General features: G+C 34.4%; 3 protein-coding genes across 3 annotated transcripts; 2 read left to right on the top strand and 1 right to left on the bottom strand.

Annotated features, from left to right (window-relative positions):
- The first annotated feature begins 9,083 nt into the window (after positions 1–9,083).
- On the top strand, positions 9,084–11,804 carry LOC143627898 (uncharacterized). The gene is given in 4 exon segments (XM_077097613.1): positions 9,084–9,663; positions 10,116–10,367; positions 11,025–11,087; positions 11,427–11,804. Coding segments are annotated over 4 exon segments (966 nt in total). The 5' UTR covers positions 9,084–9,222; the 3' UTR covers positions 11,637–11,804.
- A 264-nt stretch (positions 11,805–12,068) lies between these two features.
- On the bottom strand, positions 12,069–15,887 carry LOC143627971 (5-methyltetrahydropteroyltriglutamate--homocysteine methyltransferase-like). Its single transcript, XM_077097671.1, has 11 exons — positions 15,781–15,887; positions 15,087–15,440; positions 14,898–14,985; positions 14,687–14,814; positions 14,231–14,622; positions 13,934–14,097; positions 13,760–13,840; positions 13,510–13,676; positions 13,307–13,412; positions 12,970–13,220; positions 12,069–12,888 (listed from the first exon to the last, which is right to left on the bottom strand). The coding sequence occupies exons 1-11, from the start codon at positions 15,870–15,872 to the stop codon at positions 12,324–12,326; spliced, it is 2,388 nt and encodes a 795-aa protein (XP_076953786.1). The 5' UTR covers positions 15,873–15,887; the 3' UTR covers positions 12,069–12,323.
- Positions 15,888–17,704: 1,817 nt separating this feature from the next.
- On the top strand, positions 17,705–20,036 carry LOC143627945 (protein FAR1-RELATED SEQUENCE 5-like). Its single transcript, XM_077097648.1, has 6 exons — positions 17,705–17,723; positions 18,146–18,886; positions 18,967–18,974; positions 19,023–19,117; positions 19,162–19,279; positions 19,449–20,036. Exons 1-6 carry the CDS (start codon positions 17,705–17,707, stop codon positions 20,034–20,036), a joined length of 1,569 nt encoding a protein of 522 aa, XP_076953763.1.
- The last annotated feature ends 3,264 nt before the right edge of the window (positions 20,037–23,300 follow it).

Raw genomic sequence — 23,300 nt, 5'->3', positions numbered from 1 at the left:
AAAAATGACAATGACTGGGACACCCCTGGTCCCTCTTATCCTACACCCCTGGATAAGTGTTCAAATAATTAAGACAACATCATCAAAACAAACACAAATAAGCATTCAAATAATTTAAACAAACATCATTAACTATGGAAACAAACACAAACGTACATTTTTCCAAGAACTAAGCTTTATTCTTTAAGCCACTAGTAGATTAGATAATTTAGAAATTGTCAATGATAAAATATGTAGTTTTTACACATATTACTATTATAAAAAACGTTTAAAATTATTTTCACGACTTTTTAAAATTTAGGGAAGAAAAAGGGCACGCCCCCTTATAATTGATTTAAATAAGTGTTAAATGTTTATTATAAATATATAATTTGATATCATCCCATCTTTATTGATTTATATGATTGTTATGAATAATAGTAAAAAAGATATAAGAAATTAGTACGTATTAAATGCTTGTTGTAAATATGCATAAGTAATCCACAGAGAGCTATTTGATTCACCACTTTGTGTATATCATATGCTTTTTTTTTACGAGACTCACAACTGTTATCACAACAGGTACGATTTTAGGTAGTATTTGGATCGTTGTAATACAACCACCACCCTCTTGGATAGGCAAATATGTAACTCTTTCAGGGTAGTGTTCACCAAAGAAAGAAAAGGAGAGAGAGAATGAGTTGCTTGTGTGACGGAAGATGGCGTAGGAGGCAGGTTCACGCAAACAACGATGTTCATGATTTGATGATAGGGTTCAGAGAGGGTTGGTGAGTTGTCGACCGGTAATTTGATGTTTGGTGGGTTGGGGCGAGATGCCCCTTATTGTTGTTATTACCTTTTCAACTATATATAAACACACATTCCCTGAAATCTACTGAAAATTCATTATATTTTCTTTGTTAACTTTACACTTCACACTTACATATTTTCTTTGTTAACTCTACACTTCACACTTACATATCTTTAATCATAAGTTTTAAGACAAAAATGTATATATCATGTATTCACAAATATAAGTTTTTATTGAACAAATATGATATTCCACTAAGTTGTAGAAAGTAATATAATAAAAACCTTTAAATGCTATATCATGTTTTCTTTTGACCGGTTGAATTCTTGTAAAAAGATTGTGACCATGAGATTGGGTCACCAAGTGGGGATTCATACAAATTTCTTAAGCGAGCTAACAAAGGCATTTCTTGCATTGGTTTAAAGATTTACTATACTCCCTTCCGTGAAAGATGGATCCTCCAAGATGATGAAATTAATTTGTCAAATACATATATATGTGATCACATATTTACTATTATTAATCGATTTAAGGACATTTGACGTTATTTTTGTATAGACTGACCATATAATATTTATCGTCTAGTACATGAAATGAATATAAAAACAAACTTTTATCACAACTTAATTTAAAAGGTTCTATTTCTACAAGTGTTTATACGGGTCACACTTGTGAAGTGAAGAACGAACGCCATCAATCCATCATTGTGTAAAATTATAGTGGCTTTAAAACAATGTTGTTTGAATGATGACATGTGAAGAAAAAGAAAGCTAAAAAATCTTTAAAGAAAAATTCCCAAAATAAACGTTTATGAAAACATTTTTCAGGTTTTAGGTCTCCTTTGCAAGAAATTCTCAAAATAGGTATTATAAACTAGTCGTGACGAGTAGTTTATGATTACACACGAGTAGTTTGTAGAACCAGTTAAAACTTGTCACGTGCCCTTAAATTAACCGTAACGAGCAGATTCACTAATCATTTACTCGTCACGACTAAATAAGTTTCATGCCTCGTAATCAACCTCCACGAGTAATTCATACGTCTTTTAGTCGCGACGACTAGTTTACCTGGTTTACATTCCCTACACGAGTAGTTTATTAGTAGTTAACTCGCCGTAACTAGTTTAGCCTTACAATCTACTCGTCGCGACTAAAGAACTTATGAATTACTCGTGGGCGTGGATTATGAGGCATAAAACTTATTTAGTTGTGACGAGTAAATGGTTGGTAAATCTGCTTGTTATGGTTAGTTTAAAGACACATGTCAAGTTTTAATTGGTTATACAAACTACTCGTCACGACTGGATTATAATACATATTTTGGGAAATTCTTGCAAATGACACCTAAAACTTGAAAAACGTTTTCATAAACGCTTATTTTGGGAATTTTCCCAATCTTTAAAGGTTAGTAAAGAAAACAACATTAACTTTCGGTATTTAAAGTTCAACTTGCCACTATTAAATGAGCTATAGATCAAACTCATTAAGCTCGAAATTTTAACAAGACGGTCTTGATAAGCTTACGAGCGGCTCGACTCTTAATATCACTAATTTTAATATGTTAAAAGAATTATCAAATATGGTTGGATCCTCTTTTGGAATTCATAATGGGTTTCCCCAAAATCCAAACAAAAACATCCAAGATTGTAGCATATGGTGCCATACAACGAGATCAATGTTTTAGACTTTATTTTTGTTTTTTCATAAACTCTAAACAAAAAACGTCAATGTTTTATTCAGGTTTCGATTCATCTTATGAGGAATCCTTCAACAAAATAGGACAATGATGGTGTTAGCTGTTAAAAGTACATCATCAATTGATATATAACATTGTGCATACTTGTTCACAAAACTTGTTAGGTGATATTTTAGAAGTAACTAAGAATGAAATGCTAGTAGACAATAAAGTTAGATATTTCTATTAGTTTTTCTTCTTTTATAAAAACAAACAATTTTTTTTCCATTTATTAAAGAGAAGTGTTTAACTCCAAATGAAAGACAACGGGACAATAAGTTGTGTCGCTAGTTAAGAACTTAATGATATTGAGCCCAAAAACATTGAATTTACTAATTTGTCTCGATATCTGACTCATTAAGAATTTTTTTTATATGTAAAAAAAAAAGATCAAAAGAAAGAAGAACTAGAATTAAATATAGTAAGACAAAAAAAAGTACAAATTTTATATTTTAGGATTGGATGCATCTATAATATAAACTAGATTTTCATCCCGGCGCGTTGCGCCGGGGCAGCTGGCAAAACCCATAAGTTGAAACCCGGGCGTTGGTAAACCCCGAACGTTACGACGATGAGTCGACACAAATTCGGTCAGTACCGGCTATGTTCATAACAATATAGACATCATTAGTAAAATTTGAGGGTTAAAACCCAAAATATTAATTCGTCAAATTAATATATAAAAAAACAAAATATTGAAGACGATGTTTAGTTGGTTGGCAAACCCAGGTGATGTTTAGTTGGTTGGCAAACCCAGGCGATGGTAATACCAAAGCATTGTCGGTCCCGAGCATTGAGGCGGTAACTTGACACGAATTTGGTCAGCTTTGATTACGTAGCTTACGATACCGGAATTTAAAAAACGAAAAAAATAAAAACTTGAGGTGGACTAACGGCCAATTTGGGGGGGGGGGGGGGGTCGGTAGCGTTGTCGGTCATGGGCTTTAAATAAAGCCGCAAGTTTGCGCGAACTCGGCTAGTTTCTTTCAGATTTATTATGGTACAAGAACTAAAAAAATTGACGTTTGATCAGTTTCCATTACGTTTATTGTGGTAACTAAACTAAAAGAAATCAAAATTCGTCAACCAATACGGTGCCGGTGCCGCCAAGTGGCCCAATAAGCCACTTGCGACACCAAGCTTGTAAATTATATATAGTTATAATTAAGATAAGGATTTTAGAACTACCGTTAATTTTTCTTTTCTATAAAAATGCAAGCCTAGACATAATGGGCTTCTTGGATACCCAAGCATGCTTCTTATCTAAAATTTCTATCAAATTTTCTCCTTTTTTGAGAAAATTTCAAAAATAAACGTTATAAATACGTTTTTCAGGTTTTATGTGTCATTTCCAACAACTTCCCAAAATAGGTATTATAAATTAGTTGTGACGAATAGTTTATGATTATACACGAGTAGTTTGTATAACCAATTAAAACCTGTCACGTGTCAATAAACTAACCGTAACGACCATTTTCACTAATCATCTACTCGTAACGATTAAAAAAGTTTCAAGCCTCGTAATCAACGCCCACAAGTAAATAAAAAATCATTTAGTCACGACGAGTAGATTTTAAAACTTTACGAGACACGAGTAGTTTATAAAACTAACCACGATGATGCGTTTGTTTACTAAACACATCGAACCAGTTAATTTTACAAAATACTAACCGGAATGGTTAGTTTAATAGGTCAACTAGCCGTTACGAGTAGATTTTGGTCAACGACTAGTTTACATTCACCATGCGAGTATTTTATTAGTAATTAACTCGCCTCGATAAGTTTACCTGGTAAACACTTCGCATACGAGTAGTTTATATGTAGTTAACTCGTCGTGACTAGTTTACATTCCCGATACGAGTATTTTATTAGTAATAAACTCCTCCTAATAAGTTTACCTGATTTATATTACCCATACGAGTAGTTTATTTGTAGTTAACTCGTCTTGACTGGTTTATCTTGTTTACATTCCCTATACGAGTAGTTAACTAGTAGCTAACTCGTCTTAGCTAGTTTAACGTAACAATCTACTCTTTGCGACTCATTTACCGGTATTCCGATTTATTTTATAAATTAGTTTTTTACTAATTAAAACGAATGAAAAAACACTGAGACACATTGTTGTTACTAAATAAACGAAAAAACACTACCACACATGAGATTTTTCAAAATATTAGAAAATTGTAACTCAGCCTGCAGCAAACAAACTACTAATTAATGTTACAAATATTGTTCTCTTCTTATTATAACACACATAACATCAATAACATTTGCAAGCATAGTGCATGTAACAACCAAAATCCATTTTCATAACTCTTAGTAGAATATAAACACAATAATGACCTTTATAACTTAGGTCGTTTTGAAATTAAATACAACACAAAAAACATCCAACTCAAAACTAAACACATCTTCAATCTTTTATTTTGAATTTCGTTTGCTTTGGCCATGGCTTCATGTTTTGATGGATCTCAAAAGACTTGGAATGATATCTTGAGCTCTTTAGCACAATGAGTTATCAAATTAACATACGAAACCACATCTAGATGCATACGAACAGTGTATTGTGACATCAAAATTAATAAAAATGAATAACCAAAAAAAACAAATCACACTCTTGTAGTAGTAAAATCTTCCGTTAGGATTTGCTTCGGTCCAAGAAGTGTGAATCGTTGTAACATAACCACAAGAACAAATAACACTTCCATCGTGGCGTCTGTGGCGAAGTGATTCCGAAAATTCATTTGACAACCTACACATTTTCTACTTTTGGTTTTTTCAACGGTAATGGTTTGGTTGGAAAGTTAACTGGTAAGGGATTATAGTAAACTAAACGAGTAATATACAAATTAATATATAGCCGCTACTAGTTTATAGCATGATATTAGTTACGACGCGTTAACTACATATAAACTACCCGTATGGATAATGTAAATTAGGTAAACTTATCAGGACAAGATCATTACTAATAAAATACTCGTATCGGGAATGTAAACAGGGTAAACTAGTCACTATGAGTTAACTACATATAAACTACTCGTACGCGTAGTGTTTACCAGGTAAATTTATCGAGACGAGTTAATTACTAATAAAATACTCGTATGGTGAATGTAAACTAGTCGTTGACCAAAATCTTCTCATAACGACTAGTTGACCTATTAAACTAACTATTCCGGTTAGTATTTTCTAAAACTAACTGGTTCGATGTATTTAGTAAACAAACGCATCGTCGTGGTTAGTTTGATAAACTACTCGTGTCTAGTAAAATTTTAAAATCTACTTGTCGCGACTAAAGGATTTCTTAGTTACTCGTGGGCATTGATTGCGATGCTTGAAACTTATTTAATTCATCATGACTAGTTTATAATACCTATTTTGGGAATTTGTTGGAAATGACACCTAAAACCTGAAAAACGTATTCATAAACGTTTATTTTAGGAATTTTTCCTTTTTTTAATGAGAAATTAATTTGATCCTTATTGTCTGTGAGGTAGTGGGGCTTGAACCCAATGAATCCCTCCCCCAAACCAATGTGTTTAAATACAGTAAAATTCCTAAAATTGACCTATTTTATGAAGAGTTTTCAAAAATGTCTCTCAAATTTTAGAATTCTAAAAATGTCTCTCTCTAACTCATCTTCAACGATGAATTGGGAAGTTAACTCATCTTTGATGACGTGTTTGTAAATACAGCGTCAAAGATGTGTTAGACTTCATAACGGATCGTCGAAGATGCGTTAGACTTCTTAATGCATCGTCAACAACATGTTAGCCTCTTGTTTGTTTTTTTTTAAATTATATTAATATAACTAATTCTACTACTTTTGCGTTTTTATAACTTTTAATATATAAAGTTTTATATCATTTCGAATATACCGATAAAAAATGTTTATTTTTATCTATATGTTGGCATAATATTTATTTAAAACCGTGCAGGGTTAAATTTTATTGAATATTTCGATATTAATTTGACATGGCTTGAGTTTAAGTAAATTTTATCGGTCCGTATATAAAAATAAGCATGTTTTATCGGTATATTCGAAATAATATAAAACTTTATATATTAAAAGTTATAAAAAACAAATATAAATATAAATAGTTATATTAATATAATATTAAACATAACAAACAAGAGGCTAACACGTTGTTGACGAGTGTTAAGAAGTCTAATGCATCTTTGACGATGTGTTAGGAAGTCGAATTCATCTTCGATGATGCGTTAAGAAGTCTAACGCATCTTTGACGATGTGTTTTACAAACACGTGATGCGTTGACTTCCTAACGCATCGTCGGAGATGAGTCAGAGAGAGACATTTTTGGAGTTCTAAAATTCGGGGGATATTTTTGGAAGCTCTTCTCAAAATAAGTTCATTTTAAGAATTTTTCTCAAAGTAAGTCCATTTGGGGGATAATTTGTTTTTTCAATGGACCACGAACTCAAATTGGATGTGGCTCAATGGTAGAGCACTTACTTTACTAGTGAGAGGTAGGAGGTTCAAACCCCACTATCACCAATTTATATGAGACATATGATGGATGACCCTGGCTTGCCAGGGTCCGAGTCCTGATCTCACCCGGTTTTACCGGCCCCTCGTTGTCGTGCCTTTGGCGGACGTGGGGGTCGGGTTTTATCTAGGGAATCCCTCAATAGGTGGACCACTAGGGACTCCGTCCGTCTGGACTAATGGCCGGCTCAGGCTACCTTTAACCAATGAAGACCATGTATGAAGTACCTAGCGTTACTTATTTGTCGTTCAAATAAAAATGGACCACCAACTCTATTAACAGAACTTAAAGTTAAGTTCTATCAAATGTTCAAAATTTTAAAGTTTTCAAAGAAACAATGGTCTTGTAATTATGTACAAATTTGGCTAGAAAGAAGTTCATTTCAACTTTTAGGTCACGTACGGTATTTCTTTTATGCACGTCATTTCACTTTTCACCATCAAAAGTGCCTTTATTACATCCTTTGAGGATTACACTACCTACCCTACACACATCCATTCATACATCCCTAACGCTTTTTTTTTATTTTGTCTCCACATTCTTTGATACTTTTGAAAATTGAGTCAGCTTGGTTTTAAAACTTACACTACCTAAGAACATCCATACTTTCATCACTTTTATGAACGAAACTTGATAAGAGACAAATAACTCAATTAACGAATTCGTATTGATCGGTGTGGGCGAGCGTAAAACAAATAATCTAGTAAACAAGGAAAGAAAACGAGGCAAGCGTAAAACAAAATACTTTTTCTTGAAACAAAAAAAAATGCAGATTATTGACACACTCGACAAGATTATTCCATATGTCTCTCTTCAAACCTTCAAAATAAACACGAATCGCAATTATCGCAATTGTTAAGGAGAAACAAAATTTGTAAAAATTCTTCACAAATGGGCATAGTCAATATCCATACTCGTGGTCTACAAGGACATCCAATAAGTCACTAAAATACAGAAGCATCATGCAGCACTTATGCTTTACGAAACCAAGTACTCACATCACTTGACACACTACCAATGGTCTTTTGACAGAAAAGGACCACCTTTTGTTTTTACCTTTCCTTTCCTATTTTGTGTAAAATAAAGGCATACCATGTAATAACCAAGAAAACTATCATATAATAATTTAATAGTAAAGTGTATATGATAAAAAGACATTGAATTCTTATATTTTATTTCATCTTTGATAGAGTATTCGTATTATAACATAGTCTGATCAAAGTGAGGCATCGAAGCTCTAGCTCTCAACCATGACTAGATCCTCTTCGGCGACCAAATAAAGATTGTATGAACAAATAAGTTCAAAATCTTGCAAACTTTTGTTTAAAACTTTTGTAATATAAAATTTACCTTGAACTAATACCTTAAAACAGGGTCAAGTTATGTTACAAAAGGAAACAAAAATGAGAAGAATTTGTAGCTAAATAAAAAAACCTCTAAAAAATTAAAAAATAAATAAATAAAAAAATTATAATTCAAAATTTAATAAAACATCAAAAAATTTAAAACACAAAATTGTTTCCACCGTCTTTCTCATTATCATAAAAAACACAATGGTAAATGAAAAAAATCGTTTCTTTTTGTTTATCATTGTGTTTTGTGTTTTTTTCGTCAATGATTGTGTTTTTTTATTGACATTGTTATTTTTTCTTTATATTTTGTTATATTTTATGATATATTATTTATTTTATAGTAATGATTGTGTCTTTTATTCATTTTCGTCATTGTGTCTTTTCGTCAATTTTTTTTATAATTTTTTTTGACGAGAATGATGACGAAAACATTTTTTTTCATGTTTTATTTATATTTTGAGTTGTGATTTTATTATTATTATTATTTTTTGCATTTAGTTTTAAGTGGTATTTTGTGTTGTCACAAATTCTTCTCACGCTTCTCATTTTTGTCTCTCTTTGTATTTTAACTTTACTCTAAACTATTATTACATTTTCTTGATTACGAACTTAATCTATTTATAATCACAACAAACCAAAGCAGGACTAATTTATTCTTTCCAAAAACAAACTAGCATAACTTATTAGTACAACATTAAACAAAATCGAACTCAAATAATATTAAAACAAAAGTGGTCCTTTGTGCTAGTGGACCATGACTCAATGAGACCACACCCTTGGCCAACAAGTCACTCTTTTTCTATATATAACACACACACATTTCATAGAACCTTAACCAACAATGGCAAAACCCTTTAGCCAAAGTTCAACCGAAGATATTTGCAAGCAAATTCATGGTTCATTGGGAAATATAAGCCTTTTGGTTCGGGTTTTGGCCGGTCAGCTATCGCGACATGAATGCCAAAAGATCCGAGAAAAGTACATGGACATGTACGGAGAGAATTTATATGATTGTTTACAAAACAAGACTCGTGGCGCGACATCCAAAACGTGCGCGATCTTGTCGTCATTGACGCTTAATCCGCACGAACGCGATGCCATCGCGGCTAAAAATGCCATTTTTAAGGAAGTGGATAGTGTCAACTACAATGCTCTTATAGAGATTTATGTTGGTAGGAAATCAAGTCATTTTTTCCTCATCCAACAAGCTTATCAAAGTAAATTTAGAAGGCATTTGGACCAAGACATTATGAGCATAGAGCCCCCACACTCTTATCAAAGGGTACATCTTTTTTTCCTTGTGCTTGTTTAGTTGTACCATATGCATTAATTGTTGTACTATGTGAAAATGACTTATTTTAATTTTTATACATTAGAATAGAATGCAAACCTATCAAGGGGTTTCTTTGTACATTTACATTTAGATCTGAATGAACCTATGTTCCATTCGGCAACAACAATAAGTTTGAATCAATGATTCAGACCTATTTTTAACCATCAGATGTTTTTCTGTTTGAAACCAAACAGTCTGAAGTCTGAATGAATCAGATGTTTACATCTGAATGGTTTCATTCAGATGTAAACAAACAACCCCTAACTAAAATTAATGTCCACACTCTTGCCAAAAATTTGATCTTTCTTTTCTTATGCATGATTGGTTGTACCTAGTGTAAAAAGTATAAGTTTTTATGCATATGAAATGATTAATTAGAAGTGGGTTTTGTTTTTGCGTAGATATTAATGGCATTGGCTGCATCACATAAAGCACATAGTGCTCAAGTTAGTGTACACATTGGCAAGTGTGATGCACAAAGGCTATACCAAACAGGAGAAGGAAGATGTGGGGGAGTCAAGATTGATGAGGGAGTTGAGCTTGAAATTCTAAGTAAAAGAAGCATTCCACAACTTAACCTCACTTTCTCAATCTATAAGCATATTTATGGGCAGCTTATACAAAGGTAAAAGCTTTTGAGTTATTAGCAAATGGTGTGGTATTATTTGAGGTATTTTACAATGTTGAGTATAAAAATCAAGCCTAGTTGGTAAAGGATGCTTGAAATGATGAGACAAATAAGTTTTAATAGTACTCATTGTTAAACTACGAATAAGGCCACCCGTATTGGGCGCGATCTTTAAGCGAATTCGGGAGATGGCCGGTGAGAACACCGCCCCCCAGAGGCGAAGGATATTGAGGGCCATGGGAGCCCCCTGTTTTTTCGCGCGTTAGTGTATATTTAGCCGTTGAAGTATTTTATACGTAGTGTAAATTTACCTGTTTTCAACCAAAAGTTTAAGCCCGCCCCCCCTAGTTTGTATAATTTTTTGTACATTTTGAGTCCCCCACCCCCACCCCCCGGCCGAGATTTTAGGGGCGATAAGGGGGGGGCAACTGTTTATCGCCTTCTTTCCTTTTCTTTTTATTATTATTATATTTGTTTGTGTTATATATATATATATATGTGTGTGTGTGTGTGTGTATGTATATGTATATGTATATGTATATATATATATTGGGCCACAACACCATTACATCCAAAAAACAAAAACTCATCCTTTGCGACCCCATTTTGTAGCCCCTCCACTACACATAGCCTAAGTGACGGCCTTCTATTTTTTTCTTATTTTTTTCTCATTTTCACATAGTTTGAAGATGCACTGAATGTTGTGATGAAGTTCCTAAACAACCCTCCAAAATATTATGCAAAGGTGATCAAATTTTCTTGATCTTCAAGTAAATGTCAAAGAATAGACCTTTAAATTTCAAATAAGCTTCAATCAATATAAATTTTAATGTAAAATAACTTTTACTATAAAAAATATTCTAACTTTACTTTAATAATACAAAAACAAATTTTGAGAAATAAAATGAAAATGATATTTATTTTATCAGTATATAGTTGTATCTATAATGTTCATCAACCAAGAGGTTGAGGAATTAAGGATTCAACTCTTACTTAAAACACAAGTTTGTTGACATTGTTGTTTAAAAGTTTATTCAAAGTGCATAGTATGTTTTATGATTATGGTCGGCTTGTTTAAATTCAGGCACTAGAAGCACTCATCAAAGGTAAAGCAATGGATGAGGGCGATCTGGAGCGTATAATTGTGAGTCAAAGTGCAGCCGATATGAATAAAATAAGAAAAAGTTACAAGAACGTATATGGAGTGGATATGAGAGATGCCATAGTCGAGAGCTTTCCAATAGGGGATTTTAGAGACTTGCTCGTTACGTTGACCATGAAAACTAATGACTAGCTTGATTTCTTTGGGTAATTTTATTAGAAAGAAAATGTTATTAAACATATCTTAGTTTAAAGTAAGGTGAAATCAGGACCTTTTGGCTTTTGCTATGAACTTGATTTATGATATGAGCAAAATGTAATGTATTATTATTACATCATTGGGTGTTATGGTGATAATAATTTAGGGCTAAAATGTAATGTTAAAACGGGACTAAAATGTAATGTTAAAACGTACAGGGTCCTTGTGAATAACGAACTAACTGACGCATACTTCATTTTCCTGTAGTGTTGGAGCATATGATCCACTTTAAGGGGGTTCGAGTGTAAACAATGACGGGTCTAAAAAATTTTCATGGGTGTCGCTGATTTAGGCGTTCAGATATTCATTACCTCACTTATGGCCTCTTCGGTCCGGGTGGGCTGGGTCACATGAAAACTTCTAGTATTCACTAAAACATTTTTGATTCATTTTATGTTTGGAAACCACAAAATATCATCTTTAAGAAGAAAGCCCTTAAGAAGGTACATAATAATAATAAAAACAAAAAAAAGCCCCAAAACAAGATCAAACAAAACACCAATCCTCAACAAGGGACCAAATCCAAAACCTAAAGCATATCATTACCAACCACAGTTATTCATTCCATCATAAGATCTTTCCCGCCTCATCGTCTCGTGTCCACCGCCCGATCAAACCCGCTCACTTGGCAAGAGCAGCACGGAGCTTCTTGGCGGCTGCAACCATGTTCGCAAGAGCTGGCTTGACCTCACCATACTTTCGGGTCTTAAGCCCACAATCAGGGTTCACCCACAAGATATTGGTCTCCAAAACCGCAAGCATTTTGTTAATCCTGTCATGGATTTCCTCCATGGATGGGATTCTTGGAGAGTGGATGTCATACACACCTGGCCCGATTCCAGCACCGTACTTCACTCCCTCACGGAACACTGACAAAAGCTTCTCATCAGACCGCGAGTTCTCGATTGTGATGACATCAGCATCCATGTTGATGATGGAGTGGATGATGTCATTGAAGTTTGAGTAGCACATGTGGGTGTGGATCTGTGTAGTGTCTTGCACGCCAACGTTTGTGATTCTGAATGAGTGAACCGCCCAGTCCAGGTAAAACGCATGTTCAGCTTTCCTTAGTGGCAGCCCTTCTCTCAACGCAGCCTCGTCGATTTGAATAACAGTTATTCCAGCCTTCTCGAGATCCTCGACTTCATCCTTAATAGCCAAAGCAATCTGGTAGCAAGTTTCGAATCTGAAAAACAATTATAAATTAGTGTTGTACTAGGCGGTCTTGAAAAATGTAAAAAATGGTCCATGGTTTATATTATTATACCTGGGCTGGTCATTACGAACAAAGGACCAGTTGAGAATGGTGACGGGACCAGTGAGCATACCCTTCATGGGGCGTTTGGTCATTTCTTGAGCCATGGTTGACCAGAAGACGGTCATGGCCTTGGGACGGCTGACATCACCATAGATGATTGGTGGTTTGACACAGCGAGACCCGTAAGATTGCACCCATCCGTTGGCAGTGAAGGCAAAACCAGACAATTGCTCACCAAAGTACTCAACCATGTCGTTCCTCTGCAACAAACAAGCTGCTTTTTAGTTTTCTGTTTTTCATCAAAATAGAAAAGGAATTAAGATAATATGGGACGAATAATGTGTACCTCGGGTTCTCCGTGAACGAGCACATCAATGTCGAGTTCTTCTTGTAGTTGGACAACTTTGAAGATCTCTTCTTTGATGGCTTTAATATACTCTTCCTCGGAGATCCTATAATAATCACATGAATTTGTAAGAAACTGAGAAATTAAGCTTGTAATTAACCTAATCCAAGATTAAGTATGGATTTATTATATAGATTACTGACTTTTTAGCCTTGTACTCACGGCGAACCCTTCTGAGCTCAATGGTTTGCGGGAAAGAACCAATGGTGGTGGTGGGAAGGATTGGAAGGTTAAGTTTCTTTTGTTGAGCATCCAATCTAGCACTCACATTGGTGGCACGACGGTGGTCAGAACCCCTCAAAGCAGCCGCCTGAGAAAACAAAAAAAAAATCATAAATGTGACACTAATGTATAAGAACCGAGATTTAATGATAATAATTTAACATCACTTACAGCCTTCTGGACAGCTTCATTGGTGACTCTTGGAGAGCTTTTCCTTGAGGCTTGAGCAGCAGCATTGGCTGCAAAGAATGCCTGAATAAACAAAACAAAAAGTTTTGAGAACGTCTGCAATTATAAACGTGTTGAAGGTTAATAAACGAATAAAAAAAATATTAATTTAAATACCTCATCCTTTTGACCAGCTAGAGCCTTGGCCAAAGCACCAACTTCCACAACCTTTTGAGCGGCAAATGCGAGCCAAGATTTGATCTCGTCATCCAACTTGGTCTCGTTCACAAGATCAACAGCGGTGTGTTGTAGTGATGATGAGGTGGACACGACAAGCTTATCTGAATATTGTCATATTTCACATATTAATAAAAATAGTTAATGTTATTTGGTAAAAAAGAAGTGTACCAATGAACATAAATCATTGATGAAATACAGTTTTTGAATCTTATGTAACAAACAAACTATAACTACCTTTGCCAACAATGGCCTCAAGAGACTCGAGAACTTTAAGAGATCCAGCAAGATCATTAGCCCAGATGTTCCTGCCATCAACAACTCCAGCAAACAAGTATTTGCCTGAAGGGAAGCTGGTCTTGATTAAATCAAGAGTCTTTTCACCGCGAACCAAATCAAAAGTGTAACCAGCGACACCGGGCAAGGTGGTTAGGGTTTTAAATGCATCAGCAGGAATATCAGCAAAGTAGGTGGCAATAAGAACATTAAGGCCAGAGCAAGCTGATTCAAGATCTTTGTAAGCCTTGGTGAAAGCTTGCAATTGGTGGGGTTCAAGATCCTTCACAAGTGTAGCTTCATCAAACTGGATCCATGTGGCACCAGCTGCCTTCAACTCAGCAATCACTTCCCTGAAAAATTATTCCGTCGTTATTGTTTGATCCATTTAACAGTTTAAAGATTTAAAAAGCATACTTGTAAATTGGAAGAATCTTGTCAAGAAGTGAAAGAAGATCAAAGGTTTTTTCAACGCCCTTTGCGGGTTTTGATAGCAACAAGTAGCTGACTGGACCAACAAAAACGGGGACGGTATCGACACCAAGCTGCATAAAAGAAAAATCAAAATCCATAAGAGACTAATGCCATAAAAATCTAATCTTTTGAAGAACAGATCAAAAGCACATACAGCTTTAGCTTCCTTGTACTCGTTCACAGCCTTGTGGGATGCATACGAGAATTTAACTTCCGGGCCCAACTCAGGGACAATGTAGTGGCTGCATATCAAGACACAACAATCATTATTTAAACATTTAATTACATACAAATATCATTAGTGGCATAAACAATAAACGATAAGATTAAGAAACCAACTTACTAGTTGGTGTCAAACCACTTGGTCATTTCCATAGCAGGAACCGTAGCATTTCCTCTAGCCATTGAAAAGTAGGTATCAAACCCAATCTCAACACCGTTCCAGTTGTACCTCGGTGGGACCGCCCCAATCATGGTGGTGGTGTCAAGAACCTGGTCATAGTAAGAGAAAGTGTTGCTGGGAATATACGTGATGCCAGCAGCAGCCATCTGTTTCCAGATAGACGATCTGAGATCAGCAGCAACGGTCTGCAAATCCTCTGCGGTGCTCTTACCATCCCAGAAAGATTCAAGAGCAAACTTCAACTCTCTCTTGGGGCCCATACGGGGATAACCGACAATGTGTGACGCCATTGATCTGTTCAAAATTCAAATGTTAACTCACAATTCAAATAATGCAATCAATCACACAAATAAACAGCAGCTTACACTCGAAATAAAACTCGACCCGAAACTGTACACATCTAAAATTAAACAATTCAAATCTAACTAGTATATAAAGCTAGATTTTACAATGAAAAAGACTAAAAGTTGATTGCTTTGTTCATACTTCATAAACAAGATACATCACCAACACTAAAAGCTAAATGTTTGATTGTCTTAAAAGATACCTAGCTTCAATTGCACTACATCAAACTCAACAACCATCAATATAATAATATAACCTAATTAAATCAACATATATAATAAATAAATACCTAACAGATAGCCTGACTTTAGAAACCTGAAGCAGATTAAAGCTTCTATCTTTTACAGTGAAGCATAAGCTCACTGATCCAAACAGTATCATTCAACCGAATCGATTTCAATCAAAAACTAGATCTGTGGTTCTCAAAACCCTAGATCTTAAACCCTTGGTTGTGAAAATGTGGATTAGAAGCCTCGCAATTGCAAGATCTAATGATCTAATAATTCAATTTGTTATTTATTTACTGTTTTACGTTTTACTGAACCCCAATTAAACTAAACCCTAAAATTGGCTAAATGTCGGTAGGGCCCACACTGATGACGTAATAAAGGCAACAAAAGTTAAATAAAATACGTCAGTACACTGAAAATGAGAACAGATCACGGCTAGATCTAACTGTGATGTTAAGCAATTTCAAAAGTGAAGATGTGACTGACGATAACCAGAAATGAATGATAATAATAACAATGGTGAGTTAACTACGGCGGGCGTACCTTAAAATGAGATCTGAAAGGGGTTGGGTTGGGTTGGGTTGGGTTGGGTTGGGTTTAGGTTTATTATTATTCGGAGAATAATAATAATAATAATAATAAGAAGAAGAAGGTGGAGACGAGTTGGAGAGGATGTGAAGAGAGGTATTTATAATAGCATGGTGGTATGGGGGTGGGTGAGTGAGTGGTAGATCTGATCGGAATTCACACTGGTGGGGCCGGTTGGCTCACGCACCTAACATGGTCGCCTCACTCACACTAGGCTTGTTGTGTAAGGCTAGCGGGTTGTCTCAGGCTCGATAAAACTGAACCTCATACAAGGTAGTTATATCGAGTTTGTTTTTATTTTTATTTTTAACAGTTATTTGATCATTCAACGGCTAAAAATATTTTTTTTAAATAATTTTTAACTTATAAATTTAACAAAACATTCAATGCTTTTTAACATACAAAATATTTTTCTTCTGTGTTCATCTAAAACACCTAGAACTCTCTCAAAATCTCATTTTTTTTTCTATCTCCAATAGGTCGGTACCTGATTCGGTACGGTACCGTTTACTAATCCCGGGCGCTAGATGGGCGGTCAGATACTCTTATCATTAATCGGAATCGAGGTTAATCGAATTGAAAGTTTTATATATAATTTTTCATATGTGTGGGTCAAAATGTTAAGAAAAAATAATGAACATAACAAACTAATATACACACACACACACACACATATACATATAGGATCAAATACATTTTGTTCTTAAGATGAAAACAGTGGAAACCAATATGCTGGTATTATTAAGTTTATTTTTATAGGTGTTTGCTGTTATTTTTTGTTCGTGTTTGCAAATTTTCGATTATGAGACGTTATAAATATTTGTTGATTTATATTTTATTGTTATTATTAGATTTTTTTTCTTTTGCTGTTTTAAGTATTTGCTGGTATTTGTTGTTATTATTTTGTTCTTGATTTTGATTCTTTTGTTGAAATTTTTAGGCTTTTTTTCTTTGTTATTACAAATCATAGTTTATGTAGATTGGTATTGTAGTTGGTATTGTTTATTACGTTCTCATTTTTTTATAAATTGGTATTATTTCATACGTTTTCATGTTAAGATTAAAATTTACATGAACCTCCCCCAATATATATATATATAGAGAGAGAGAGAAGATGGAATACGAAAATCCTTATCGTACAAAACTGTAAGCGACAACAGCAAGTGTCCATCTACACTTACGATTCAGTTGAAAACGGTTAAGCGAGAAGGGTACGATTGTCTTTTTGATTCTTCATTTAAATTTGGTAATTCGCGTATAAACGGTTACGATCCTGATATTTAGCTTAATCAAAATCAATTTCTTATTTTACGAAACAAATTTTTTTACCAAAAACTATCAATTGAGTTCACGAATCAGTTTTTTCAAGCTATTTTGTGATTTTAGGGTTTTGAAATGGAAGACGATCGCGAATGTAAGTTTTTGCTGTTTTTGAATTAAGTCACTGTAGATAATTGATTAGTCTAGTTTGATTTTATGATGTTTCATAATATGAACGTATAATGAGCGTGTTAATATAACTGATTATAAGCTGATTATAACGTTTTATAATATGAGCGTGTTATGAGCGTTTTATAATTCTGTATGTTAGTTCTCATGATTAGTCTAGTTTGATTTTGTGAGTGTTTTACGAGCGTTTTCATATTAGGACTGCCTCTGTGTTTTGATGTTTCATAATACGAACGTATCATGAGCGTGTTACTATATCTGATTAACGTTTTATAATATGAGTGTCTTATGAGCGTGTTACTATTAGGATTGTTAAAGCGGATTGATTATAATTTTGAGCGTGTGTTTAGCGTCTATGGATTATAATTTTTTTTATGTTTTGCGTAGATGAATCAAGTGTTTTGGTTGAAGGTGAAGGGGTTGATATCATTCCTGAAGTTGCTTCTTCTTACAGACATGTTAAAGGAATGATGTTGTCGTCAATTCATCAAGCATTTGATTTTTATTGTGAATATGCTAAAAAAGCTGGATTTGGGGCTCGTAAAGGTGGATCTTATGTGCATGGTGGTGTACTGAAGACCAAGTACTTTAGATGTTGTAAAGAAGGTTACAAGCCAGCTAAAAGGTGTGATTCAAAAGGTGATTGTAATGAATCAAGCAAGCCATATTACAAAAGGAGGAAGAGGCCGACAATTAGATGTGGTTGTAGAGCACACATACAGTTGAAATCTGTTGACGGTGGTTTTTTCGAGGTAGATGATTTTGTTGAAGGACATAATCATAGAATGGTTGCAGATTCTGATATGCAGTTTGTTCGTTCTGCGAGAAAGTTAACACATGTCCAAGAGGAAGCTATTTATGAGCTTTCTAATATGAACTTGGGACCAGTTAAAGCGTTTAACCTTATGAGAACACAGTACGGTGGGTTTGAAAAGGTAGGTGCAACTAAAGATGATTGTAAGAATTTTAGACAAAATTTGAACTGTTATATTGGAGAGTATGATGCTGCAATGATTGTTCAGAGATTGTGTGCGAAGAAAACATTTTCATCCGATTATTCTTTTGAATATGATGTCAATGATGATCGTGAGTTAATTCGTATGTTTTGGGCTGATGAGACTTCAAAGAGTAATTAACTTGCATTTGGGGATATTATATCTTTTGATGCTACATTTAAGACTAACAAGTAAGTTTGTGCGTATGTATAGGATTGTGTGTATGTATATGTTTTTGTGTGTATTTTTATATGATTTTCTATGTACAGGTACAAGATGGTTTTGTCCCGTTCACGACAATTGATAACCATTGTCATAGTGTTACTGTCTGTGCTGGTTTACTAGCTTCTGAAACTATTGAATCGTACACATGGTTATTGAAAATGTTACTAAAGTCGTTTGGTCAAGCACGAAGGTTATTGTTACTGATCAAGACCCTGCTATGAAGCAAGCTATTGCAGCTGTGTTTCCAAATACAAGGCATAGGTTATGTATGTGGCATATCATGAAGAAAGTTGCTGACAAGGTAACTTTCTTAATCGTGTTTTAGGCTGGTTGAATAATGAGCGTTTGACAAGCGTTTAATGGCAGTCGTCTTTTTGTTTTTGATGTTTTAATATGTGAGCGTGACATGATTATATATTGTATCAACGAGCGTCTACACAAGCGTTTTAATATGTTTTTTTGTGTATCAGGTGGGGGCTGATTTATGTAACAACGAAGATTTTAAGAGTAGGCTATGTAACATTGTGTGGACCGATTCAATTAGTCCTTCAGAATTTGAGGAAAAATGGCAGGCTATAATGGTTGAGTTTGAGCTTGACAAGAATAAATGGCTTACTGATATGTATGAAATCAGATTTGACTGGATACCTGCTTTTTATACAGATGAACTTTTGTCTGGATTGATGCGTACAACATCAAGATCAGAGAGCGAAAACCATTTTTTTGGAAAAGCTACAAATTCTCAATTAACATTGGTTGATTTTTTCAACCATTTTGATTTTTGTATGGAGATACAGAGATACAATGGCAGACGGTGTGATCATGATAGTAGGTACACGTATCCGCAGTTAGAAACCAGAAGTTATCTAGAAAGAGAAGCGGTTAGAATATATACAAGAGCTATATTTAATGATCTTCAAGATGAAATGAATGAAATTGTTGGTGGTGTTTCACAATTCAGTTCATGTGAAGAAGAAGGAGGGTTTTTGAGGTGTAAAATAATGGATTTTAATGTGTATGTTCCAGGTTTTTTGGAGGTAATTATGAGCATTTATTAAGCGTTTTAGTTTAAAGTTGTTTAAGATTAAGTTAAATAACAAGCCTTTAATAAGAGTTTTATTTTTTTAGGTTGAGTTTAAAAAGGACGGTGAGTTTGGTAAAGAGTCTATTGCAACATGCTCCTGCAAAAGATTCGAACAATATGGTTTGTTATGTCGTCATATTTTCTACGTCATGAATATGTATCAAGTCAAGAAATTCCCTAAAAGATATATAAATGATCGATGGAGGAAAGAGGCTGCGGTGAATATCAGAACAGTTCCAATGTCAGAGTTTGTGAATGATCAGAACATGAAGATAAAAGAAATTTCAAGAGAAATAAAGTATGCCGGTGAATACCTTATCAATAGTTATGTTGCAGATATTGATGAATTGATTAAAGTTAGAGATGAGATGAATTTGATGATTGAAAAAGCAGACTTAACTCGGTATGAAAGGGTACGTCCATCTAAAAGGGATAGATTTGCTGTTGTTTTAGGTTTTGAACAGCCATCAGAAGTTACTGTTCGTGTACCTACTGGAATAAGAAACAAGGGTCGTGGCTCGCACAAAAGAATTAAATCGAAGAAATAGATAGCCATTAGTCGCTCTGGGAAGGGTTATAGGGAGTGTCAAATTTGTCACAAAACTGGCCACAACAGCCGAACTTGTAAAGCAATGCAGCAGCAACCGCAACAATGAATTCGTAGGAAGTTTAGTTTTTTTGTGTTTTTATATTGTGTGTTTTGTAGGTACCTTTTGTTACACAAGCGTTTCACAAGCGTATGACAAAGAGTATGACAAATGTGATTGATTGTTTTAGATAGAAAAAGAGTTTTTTTTGGTTTTATGATGTGTGTTTCACAAACGTATAACAAGCGTATGACAAGCGTATAACAAGAGTATCACAAACGTATAACAAAAGATAAAAAGTTTATTTATTTATTTATTTATTTTAATGGTTACACCCCATCAGACCCCATCATCATCAGACCCCATCAACCCAAACCCCATCAACCCCCACCGCTCCCTGTTTCTTGATCTTCTCACGCCCATCTTCCTTGAACTCCATGTTGGCTGACAAATTTGAAACCGTGTCAACCAAAGTACCATACACGGAGTTGTAGCATGTAGTCTGCTGCTTGAGGAACTCAGCAGTCTGTGCCTTGAACTCACTGTTTGGTAGCTGCATGAGTTCATTGTATGCATCAAGAGTTTTTGATTTCTCTTGAAGCACGTAGGCCTGTGAGTGTTGAAGGGCGTTGAGAAACTTCTCGTCTTTTTGTTTCTCAAGATCAAGTTTTGCATTCACCATGCTTTTCACGGCTTTATCACTTGAAAACATTTGTGTGTGTTTTTTTTTTGAATTTTTTTGTGTGATATGATTAACAACAATACATGTGAAATATATAGACATAATTTGGATGTCTACTAATTGTAGGTAGTTGAGATATAGTTTATTTGTTCTATGCCATTTAATTTGATGTAGGCTATGATCATCACACAAACTGCATTTATTATATTTTAAGTGTGATACAAGCGTGATATATATATTTTAATGTTGTTTGGTTGTTGACATAGTGTAATTTAATTTAAGTGATTAGATGTTGGCTATCATTACAAAAATTTTTTTTCTTTGGACTTAAATTTTGGTAGATGAGTTGTAATAAATGTAATTTTAAGTTTTTGACAAAACTAGATTAGAAATTAGTTTTTTTTAACGAGATTCGATGGCTTAGCGTGTGAAAGCGTACAAGAGCGTATAATGAGCGTCTCATACAAGAGTGTAATGAACTTACACTGTTGGTATGTTGCGTCCATGAGCATGCACTTATGAGCGTTGTTCAAGCGTTTTGTCATTTTATTATTATTTTTTTCACTATTTTTGGTCCGTGACCCTGCAGTTGTTTGTTTTGTCCTTTTTTTGTACTATTTGGTCCGTGATATTTTTCCTATATATATGTTATATTTTGTCACAGTTATATCCACCCATCTCAAAATCAGTTATAATGGATGCCTCATCATCTTCATCATCTTTCAAGGAAGCGTTGAAGATGAAAATTGTTGAGCAGGTAGCCGCCGACAAAGCTTGTCGTGACAAGCTAACACATGAGTTTGTGATGCTTAATAATAACATGGATTACAGGGATGTTATTACAAACGTTATTGTCAAAATTCCTGCCAGTGCTATCCGAGATCTTGCGGTTTTGTTTATGGTTGACATAGGGAAGAATGAGTTAGAACAGTTCAAAGATTTATCAAATGCAATTCTTGAGCTAAACTGTTCAATTAAATTGAAGTTGGATTTTCTCAAGTCACTATTAGAGTAGGAGGCAAGTGGGTGATGTTTGAGAGTTTCATGAGCGTTTTGTAATGTTTTTTTTTAATCATGTACTCCGTAGTATTTTGTGTGGTAATAATAAAATTCCAATGTTGTTGTTAGTTGTTTGTTTATAACATAAGGCCATTGACTAAAATAGACAACAAATTCAAATTAGTGTTTGCCTTCTTTTGAGTTCTTCAACCATCTCCTCCGCGGACATTTCTTTGTCGTTATTTTCCATAAATTCTTGCGCCTTCTCGATTAGTTGATCTCTATTCTTGTTTATATCTGACAGAAGGATTTTTGCCAAATACTTTGTCCTCAACTTTCTTAGCTGATTCACTTGTCTTGGACATTCCTTGTAAAATCCGCACGTCCACGGTTTCTTCCCATCATACTTCTCCATGTGTCTCATAGCAAAAATCCCACAATCTACCCCGTTTTCGGTTGTTCTCCATGACATCCTTATTCTTGTGATTGGAGCCTTACTGATTTGTTCAGCAATGGGGTGATTGATTTTCTTAAGATACATGTAGAAGACGGTTATCTAAAAATACATTAAAAGCAATTAAGTAATTCACAAATATTATAATAGATTTTTTGTTGAGAGTTTGTTGAGCGTTTACCAGGATTTGGGGATGCTTTTTGTATCGTTCTACAAAAAGTCTTTTGATTTCTTTTTGTTTGTCTTCCGGGTTTTTAAACTTTTTATTAGCTGGTACTTCTTGATGTCCACTGTTGTCAAGCAACTCTATCACTCCGGTTTGAAGGTTGAAAACAACCACATAGAAGTGATCTCTATCTAGTATTGGCACGAAGAAAATAACAACTCTCTTCATTGTTTTGACATCAGACCTCATCAGCTCTTTCTCAATGTTGTCCGTAAACACATCGAGTCTTTGTTCGTTTGTGTGACCAAATTCCTCATTATAATGGTCGCTTGTCTGCATAAGAATTCAAA

Source organism: Bidens hawaiensis, unplaced genomic scaffold, assembly GCF_021521415.1.
Source record: "Bidens hawaiensis isolate Kalapana, Puna unplaced genomic scaffold, B.hawaiensis_p1.1 tig00004748_1, whole genome shotgun sequence".
In the NCBI taxonomy this organism is placed as follows: Eukaryota; Viridiplantae; Streptophyta; class Magnoliopsida; order Asterales; family Asteraceae; genus Bidens; species Bidens hawaiensis.
This window is presented reverse-complemented; position numbering and strand designations above follow the sequence as displayed.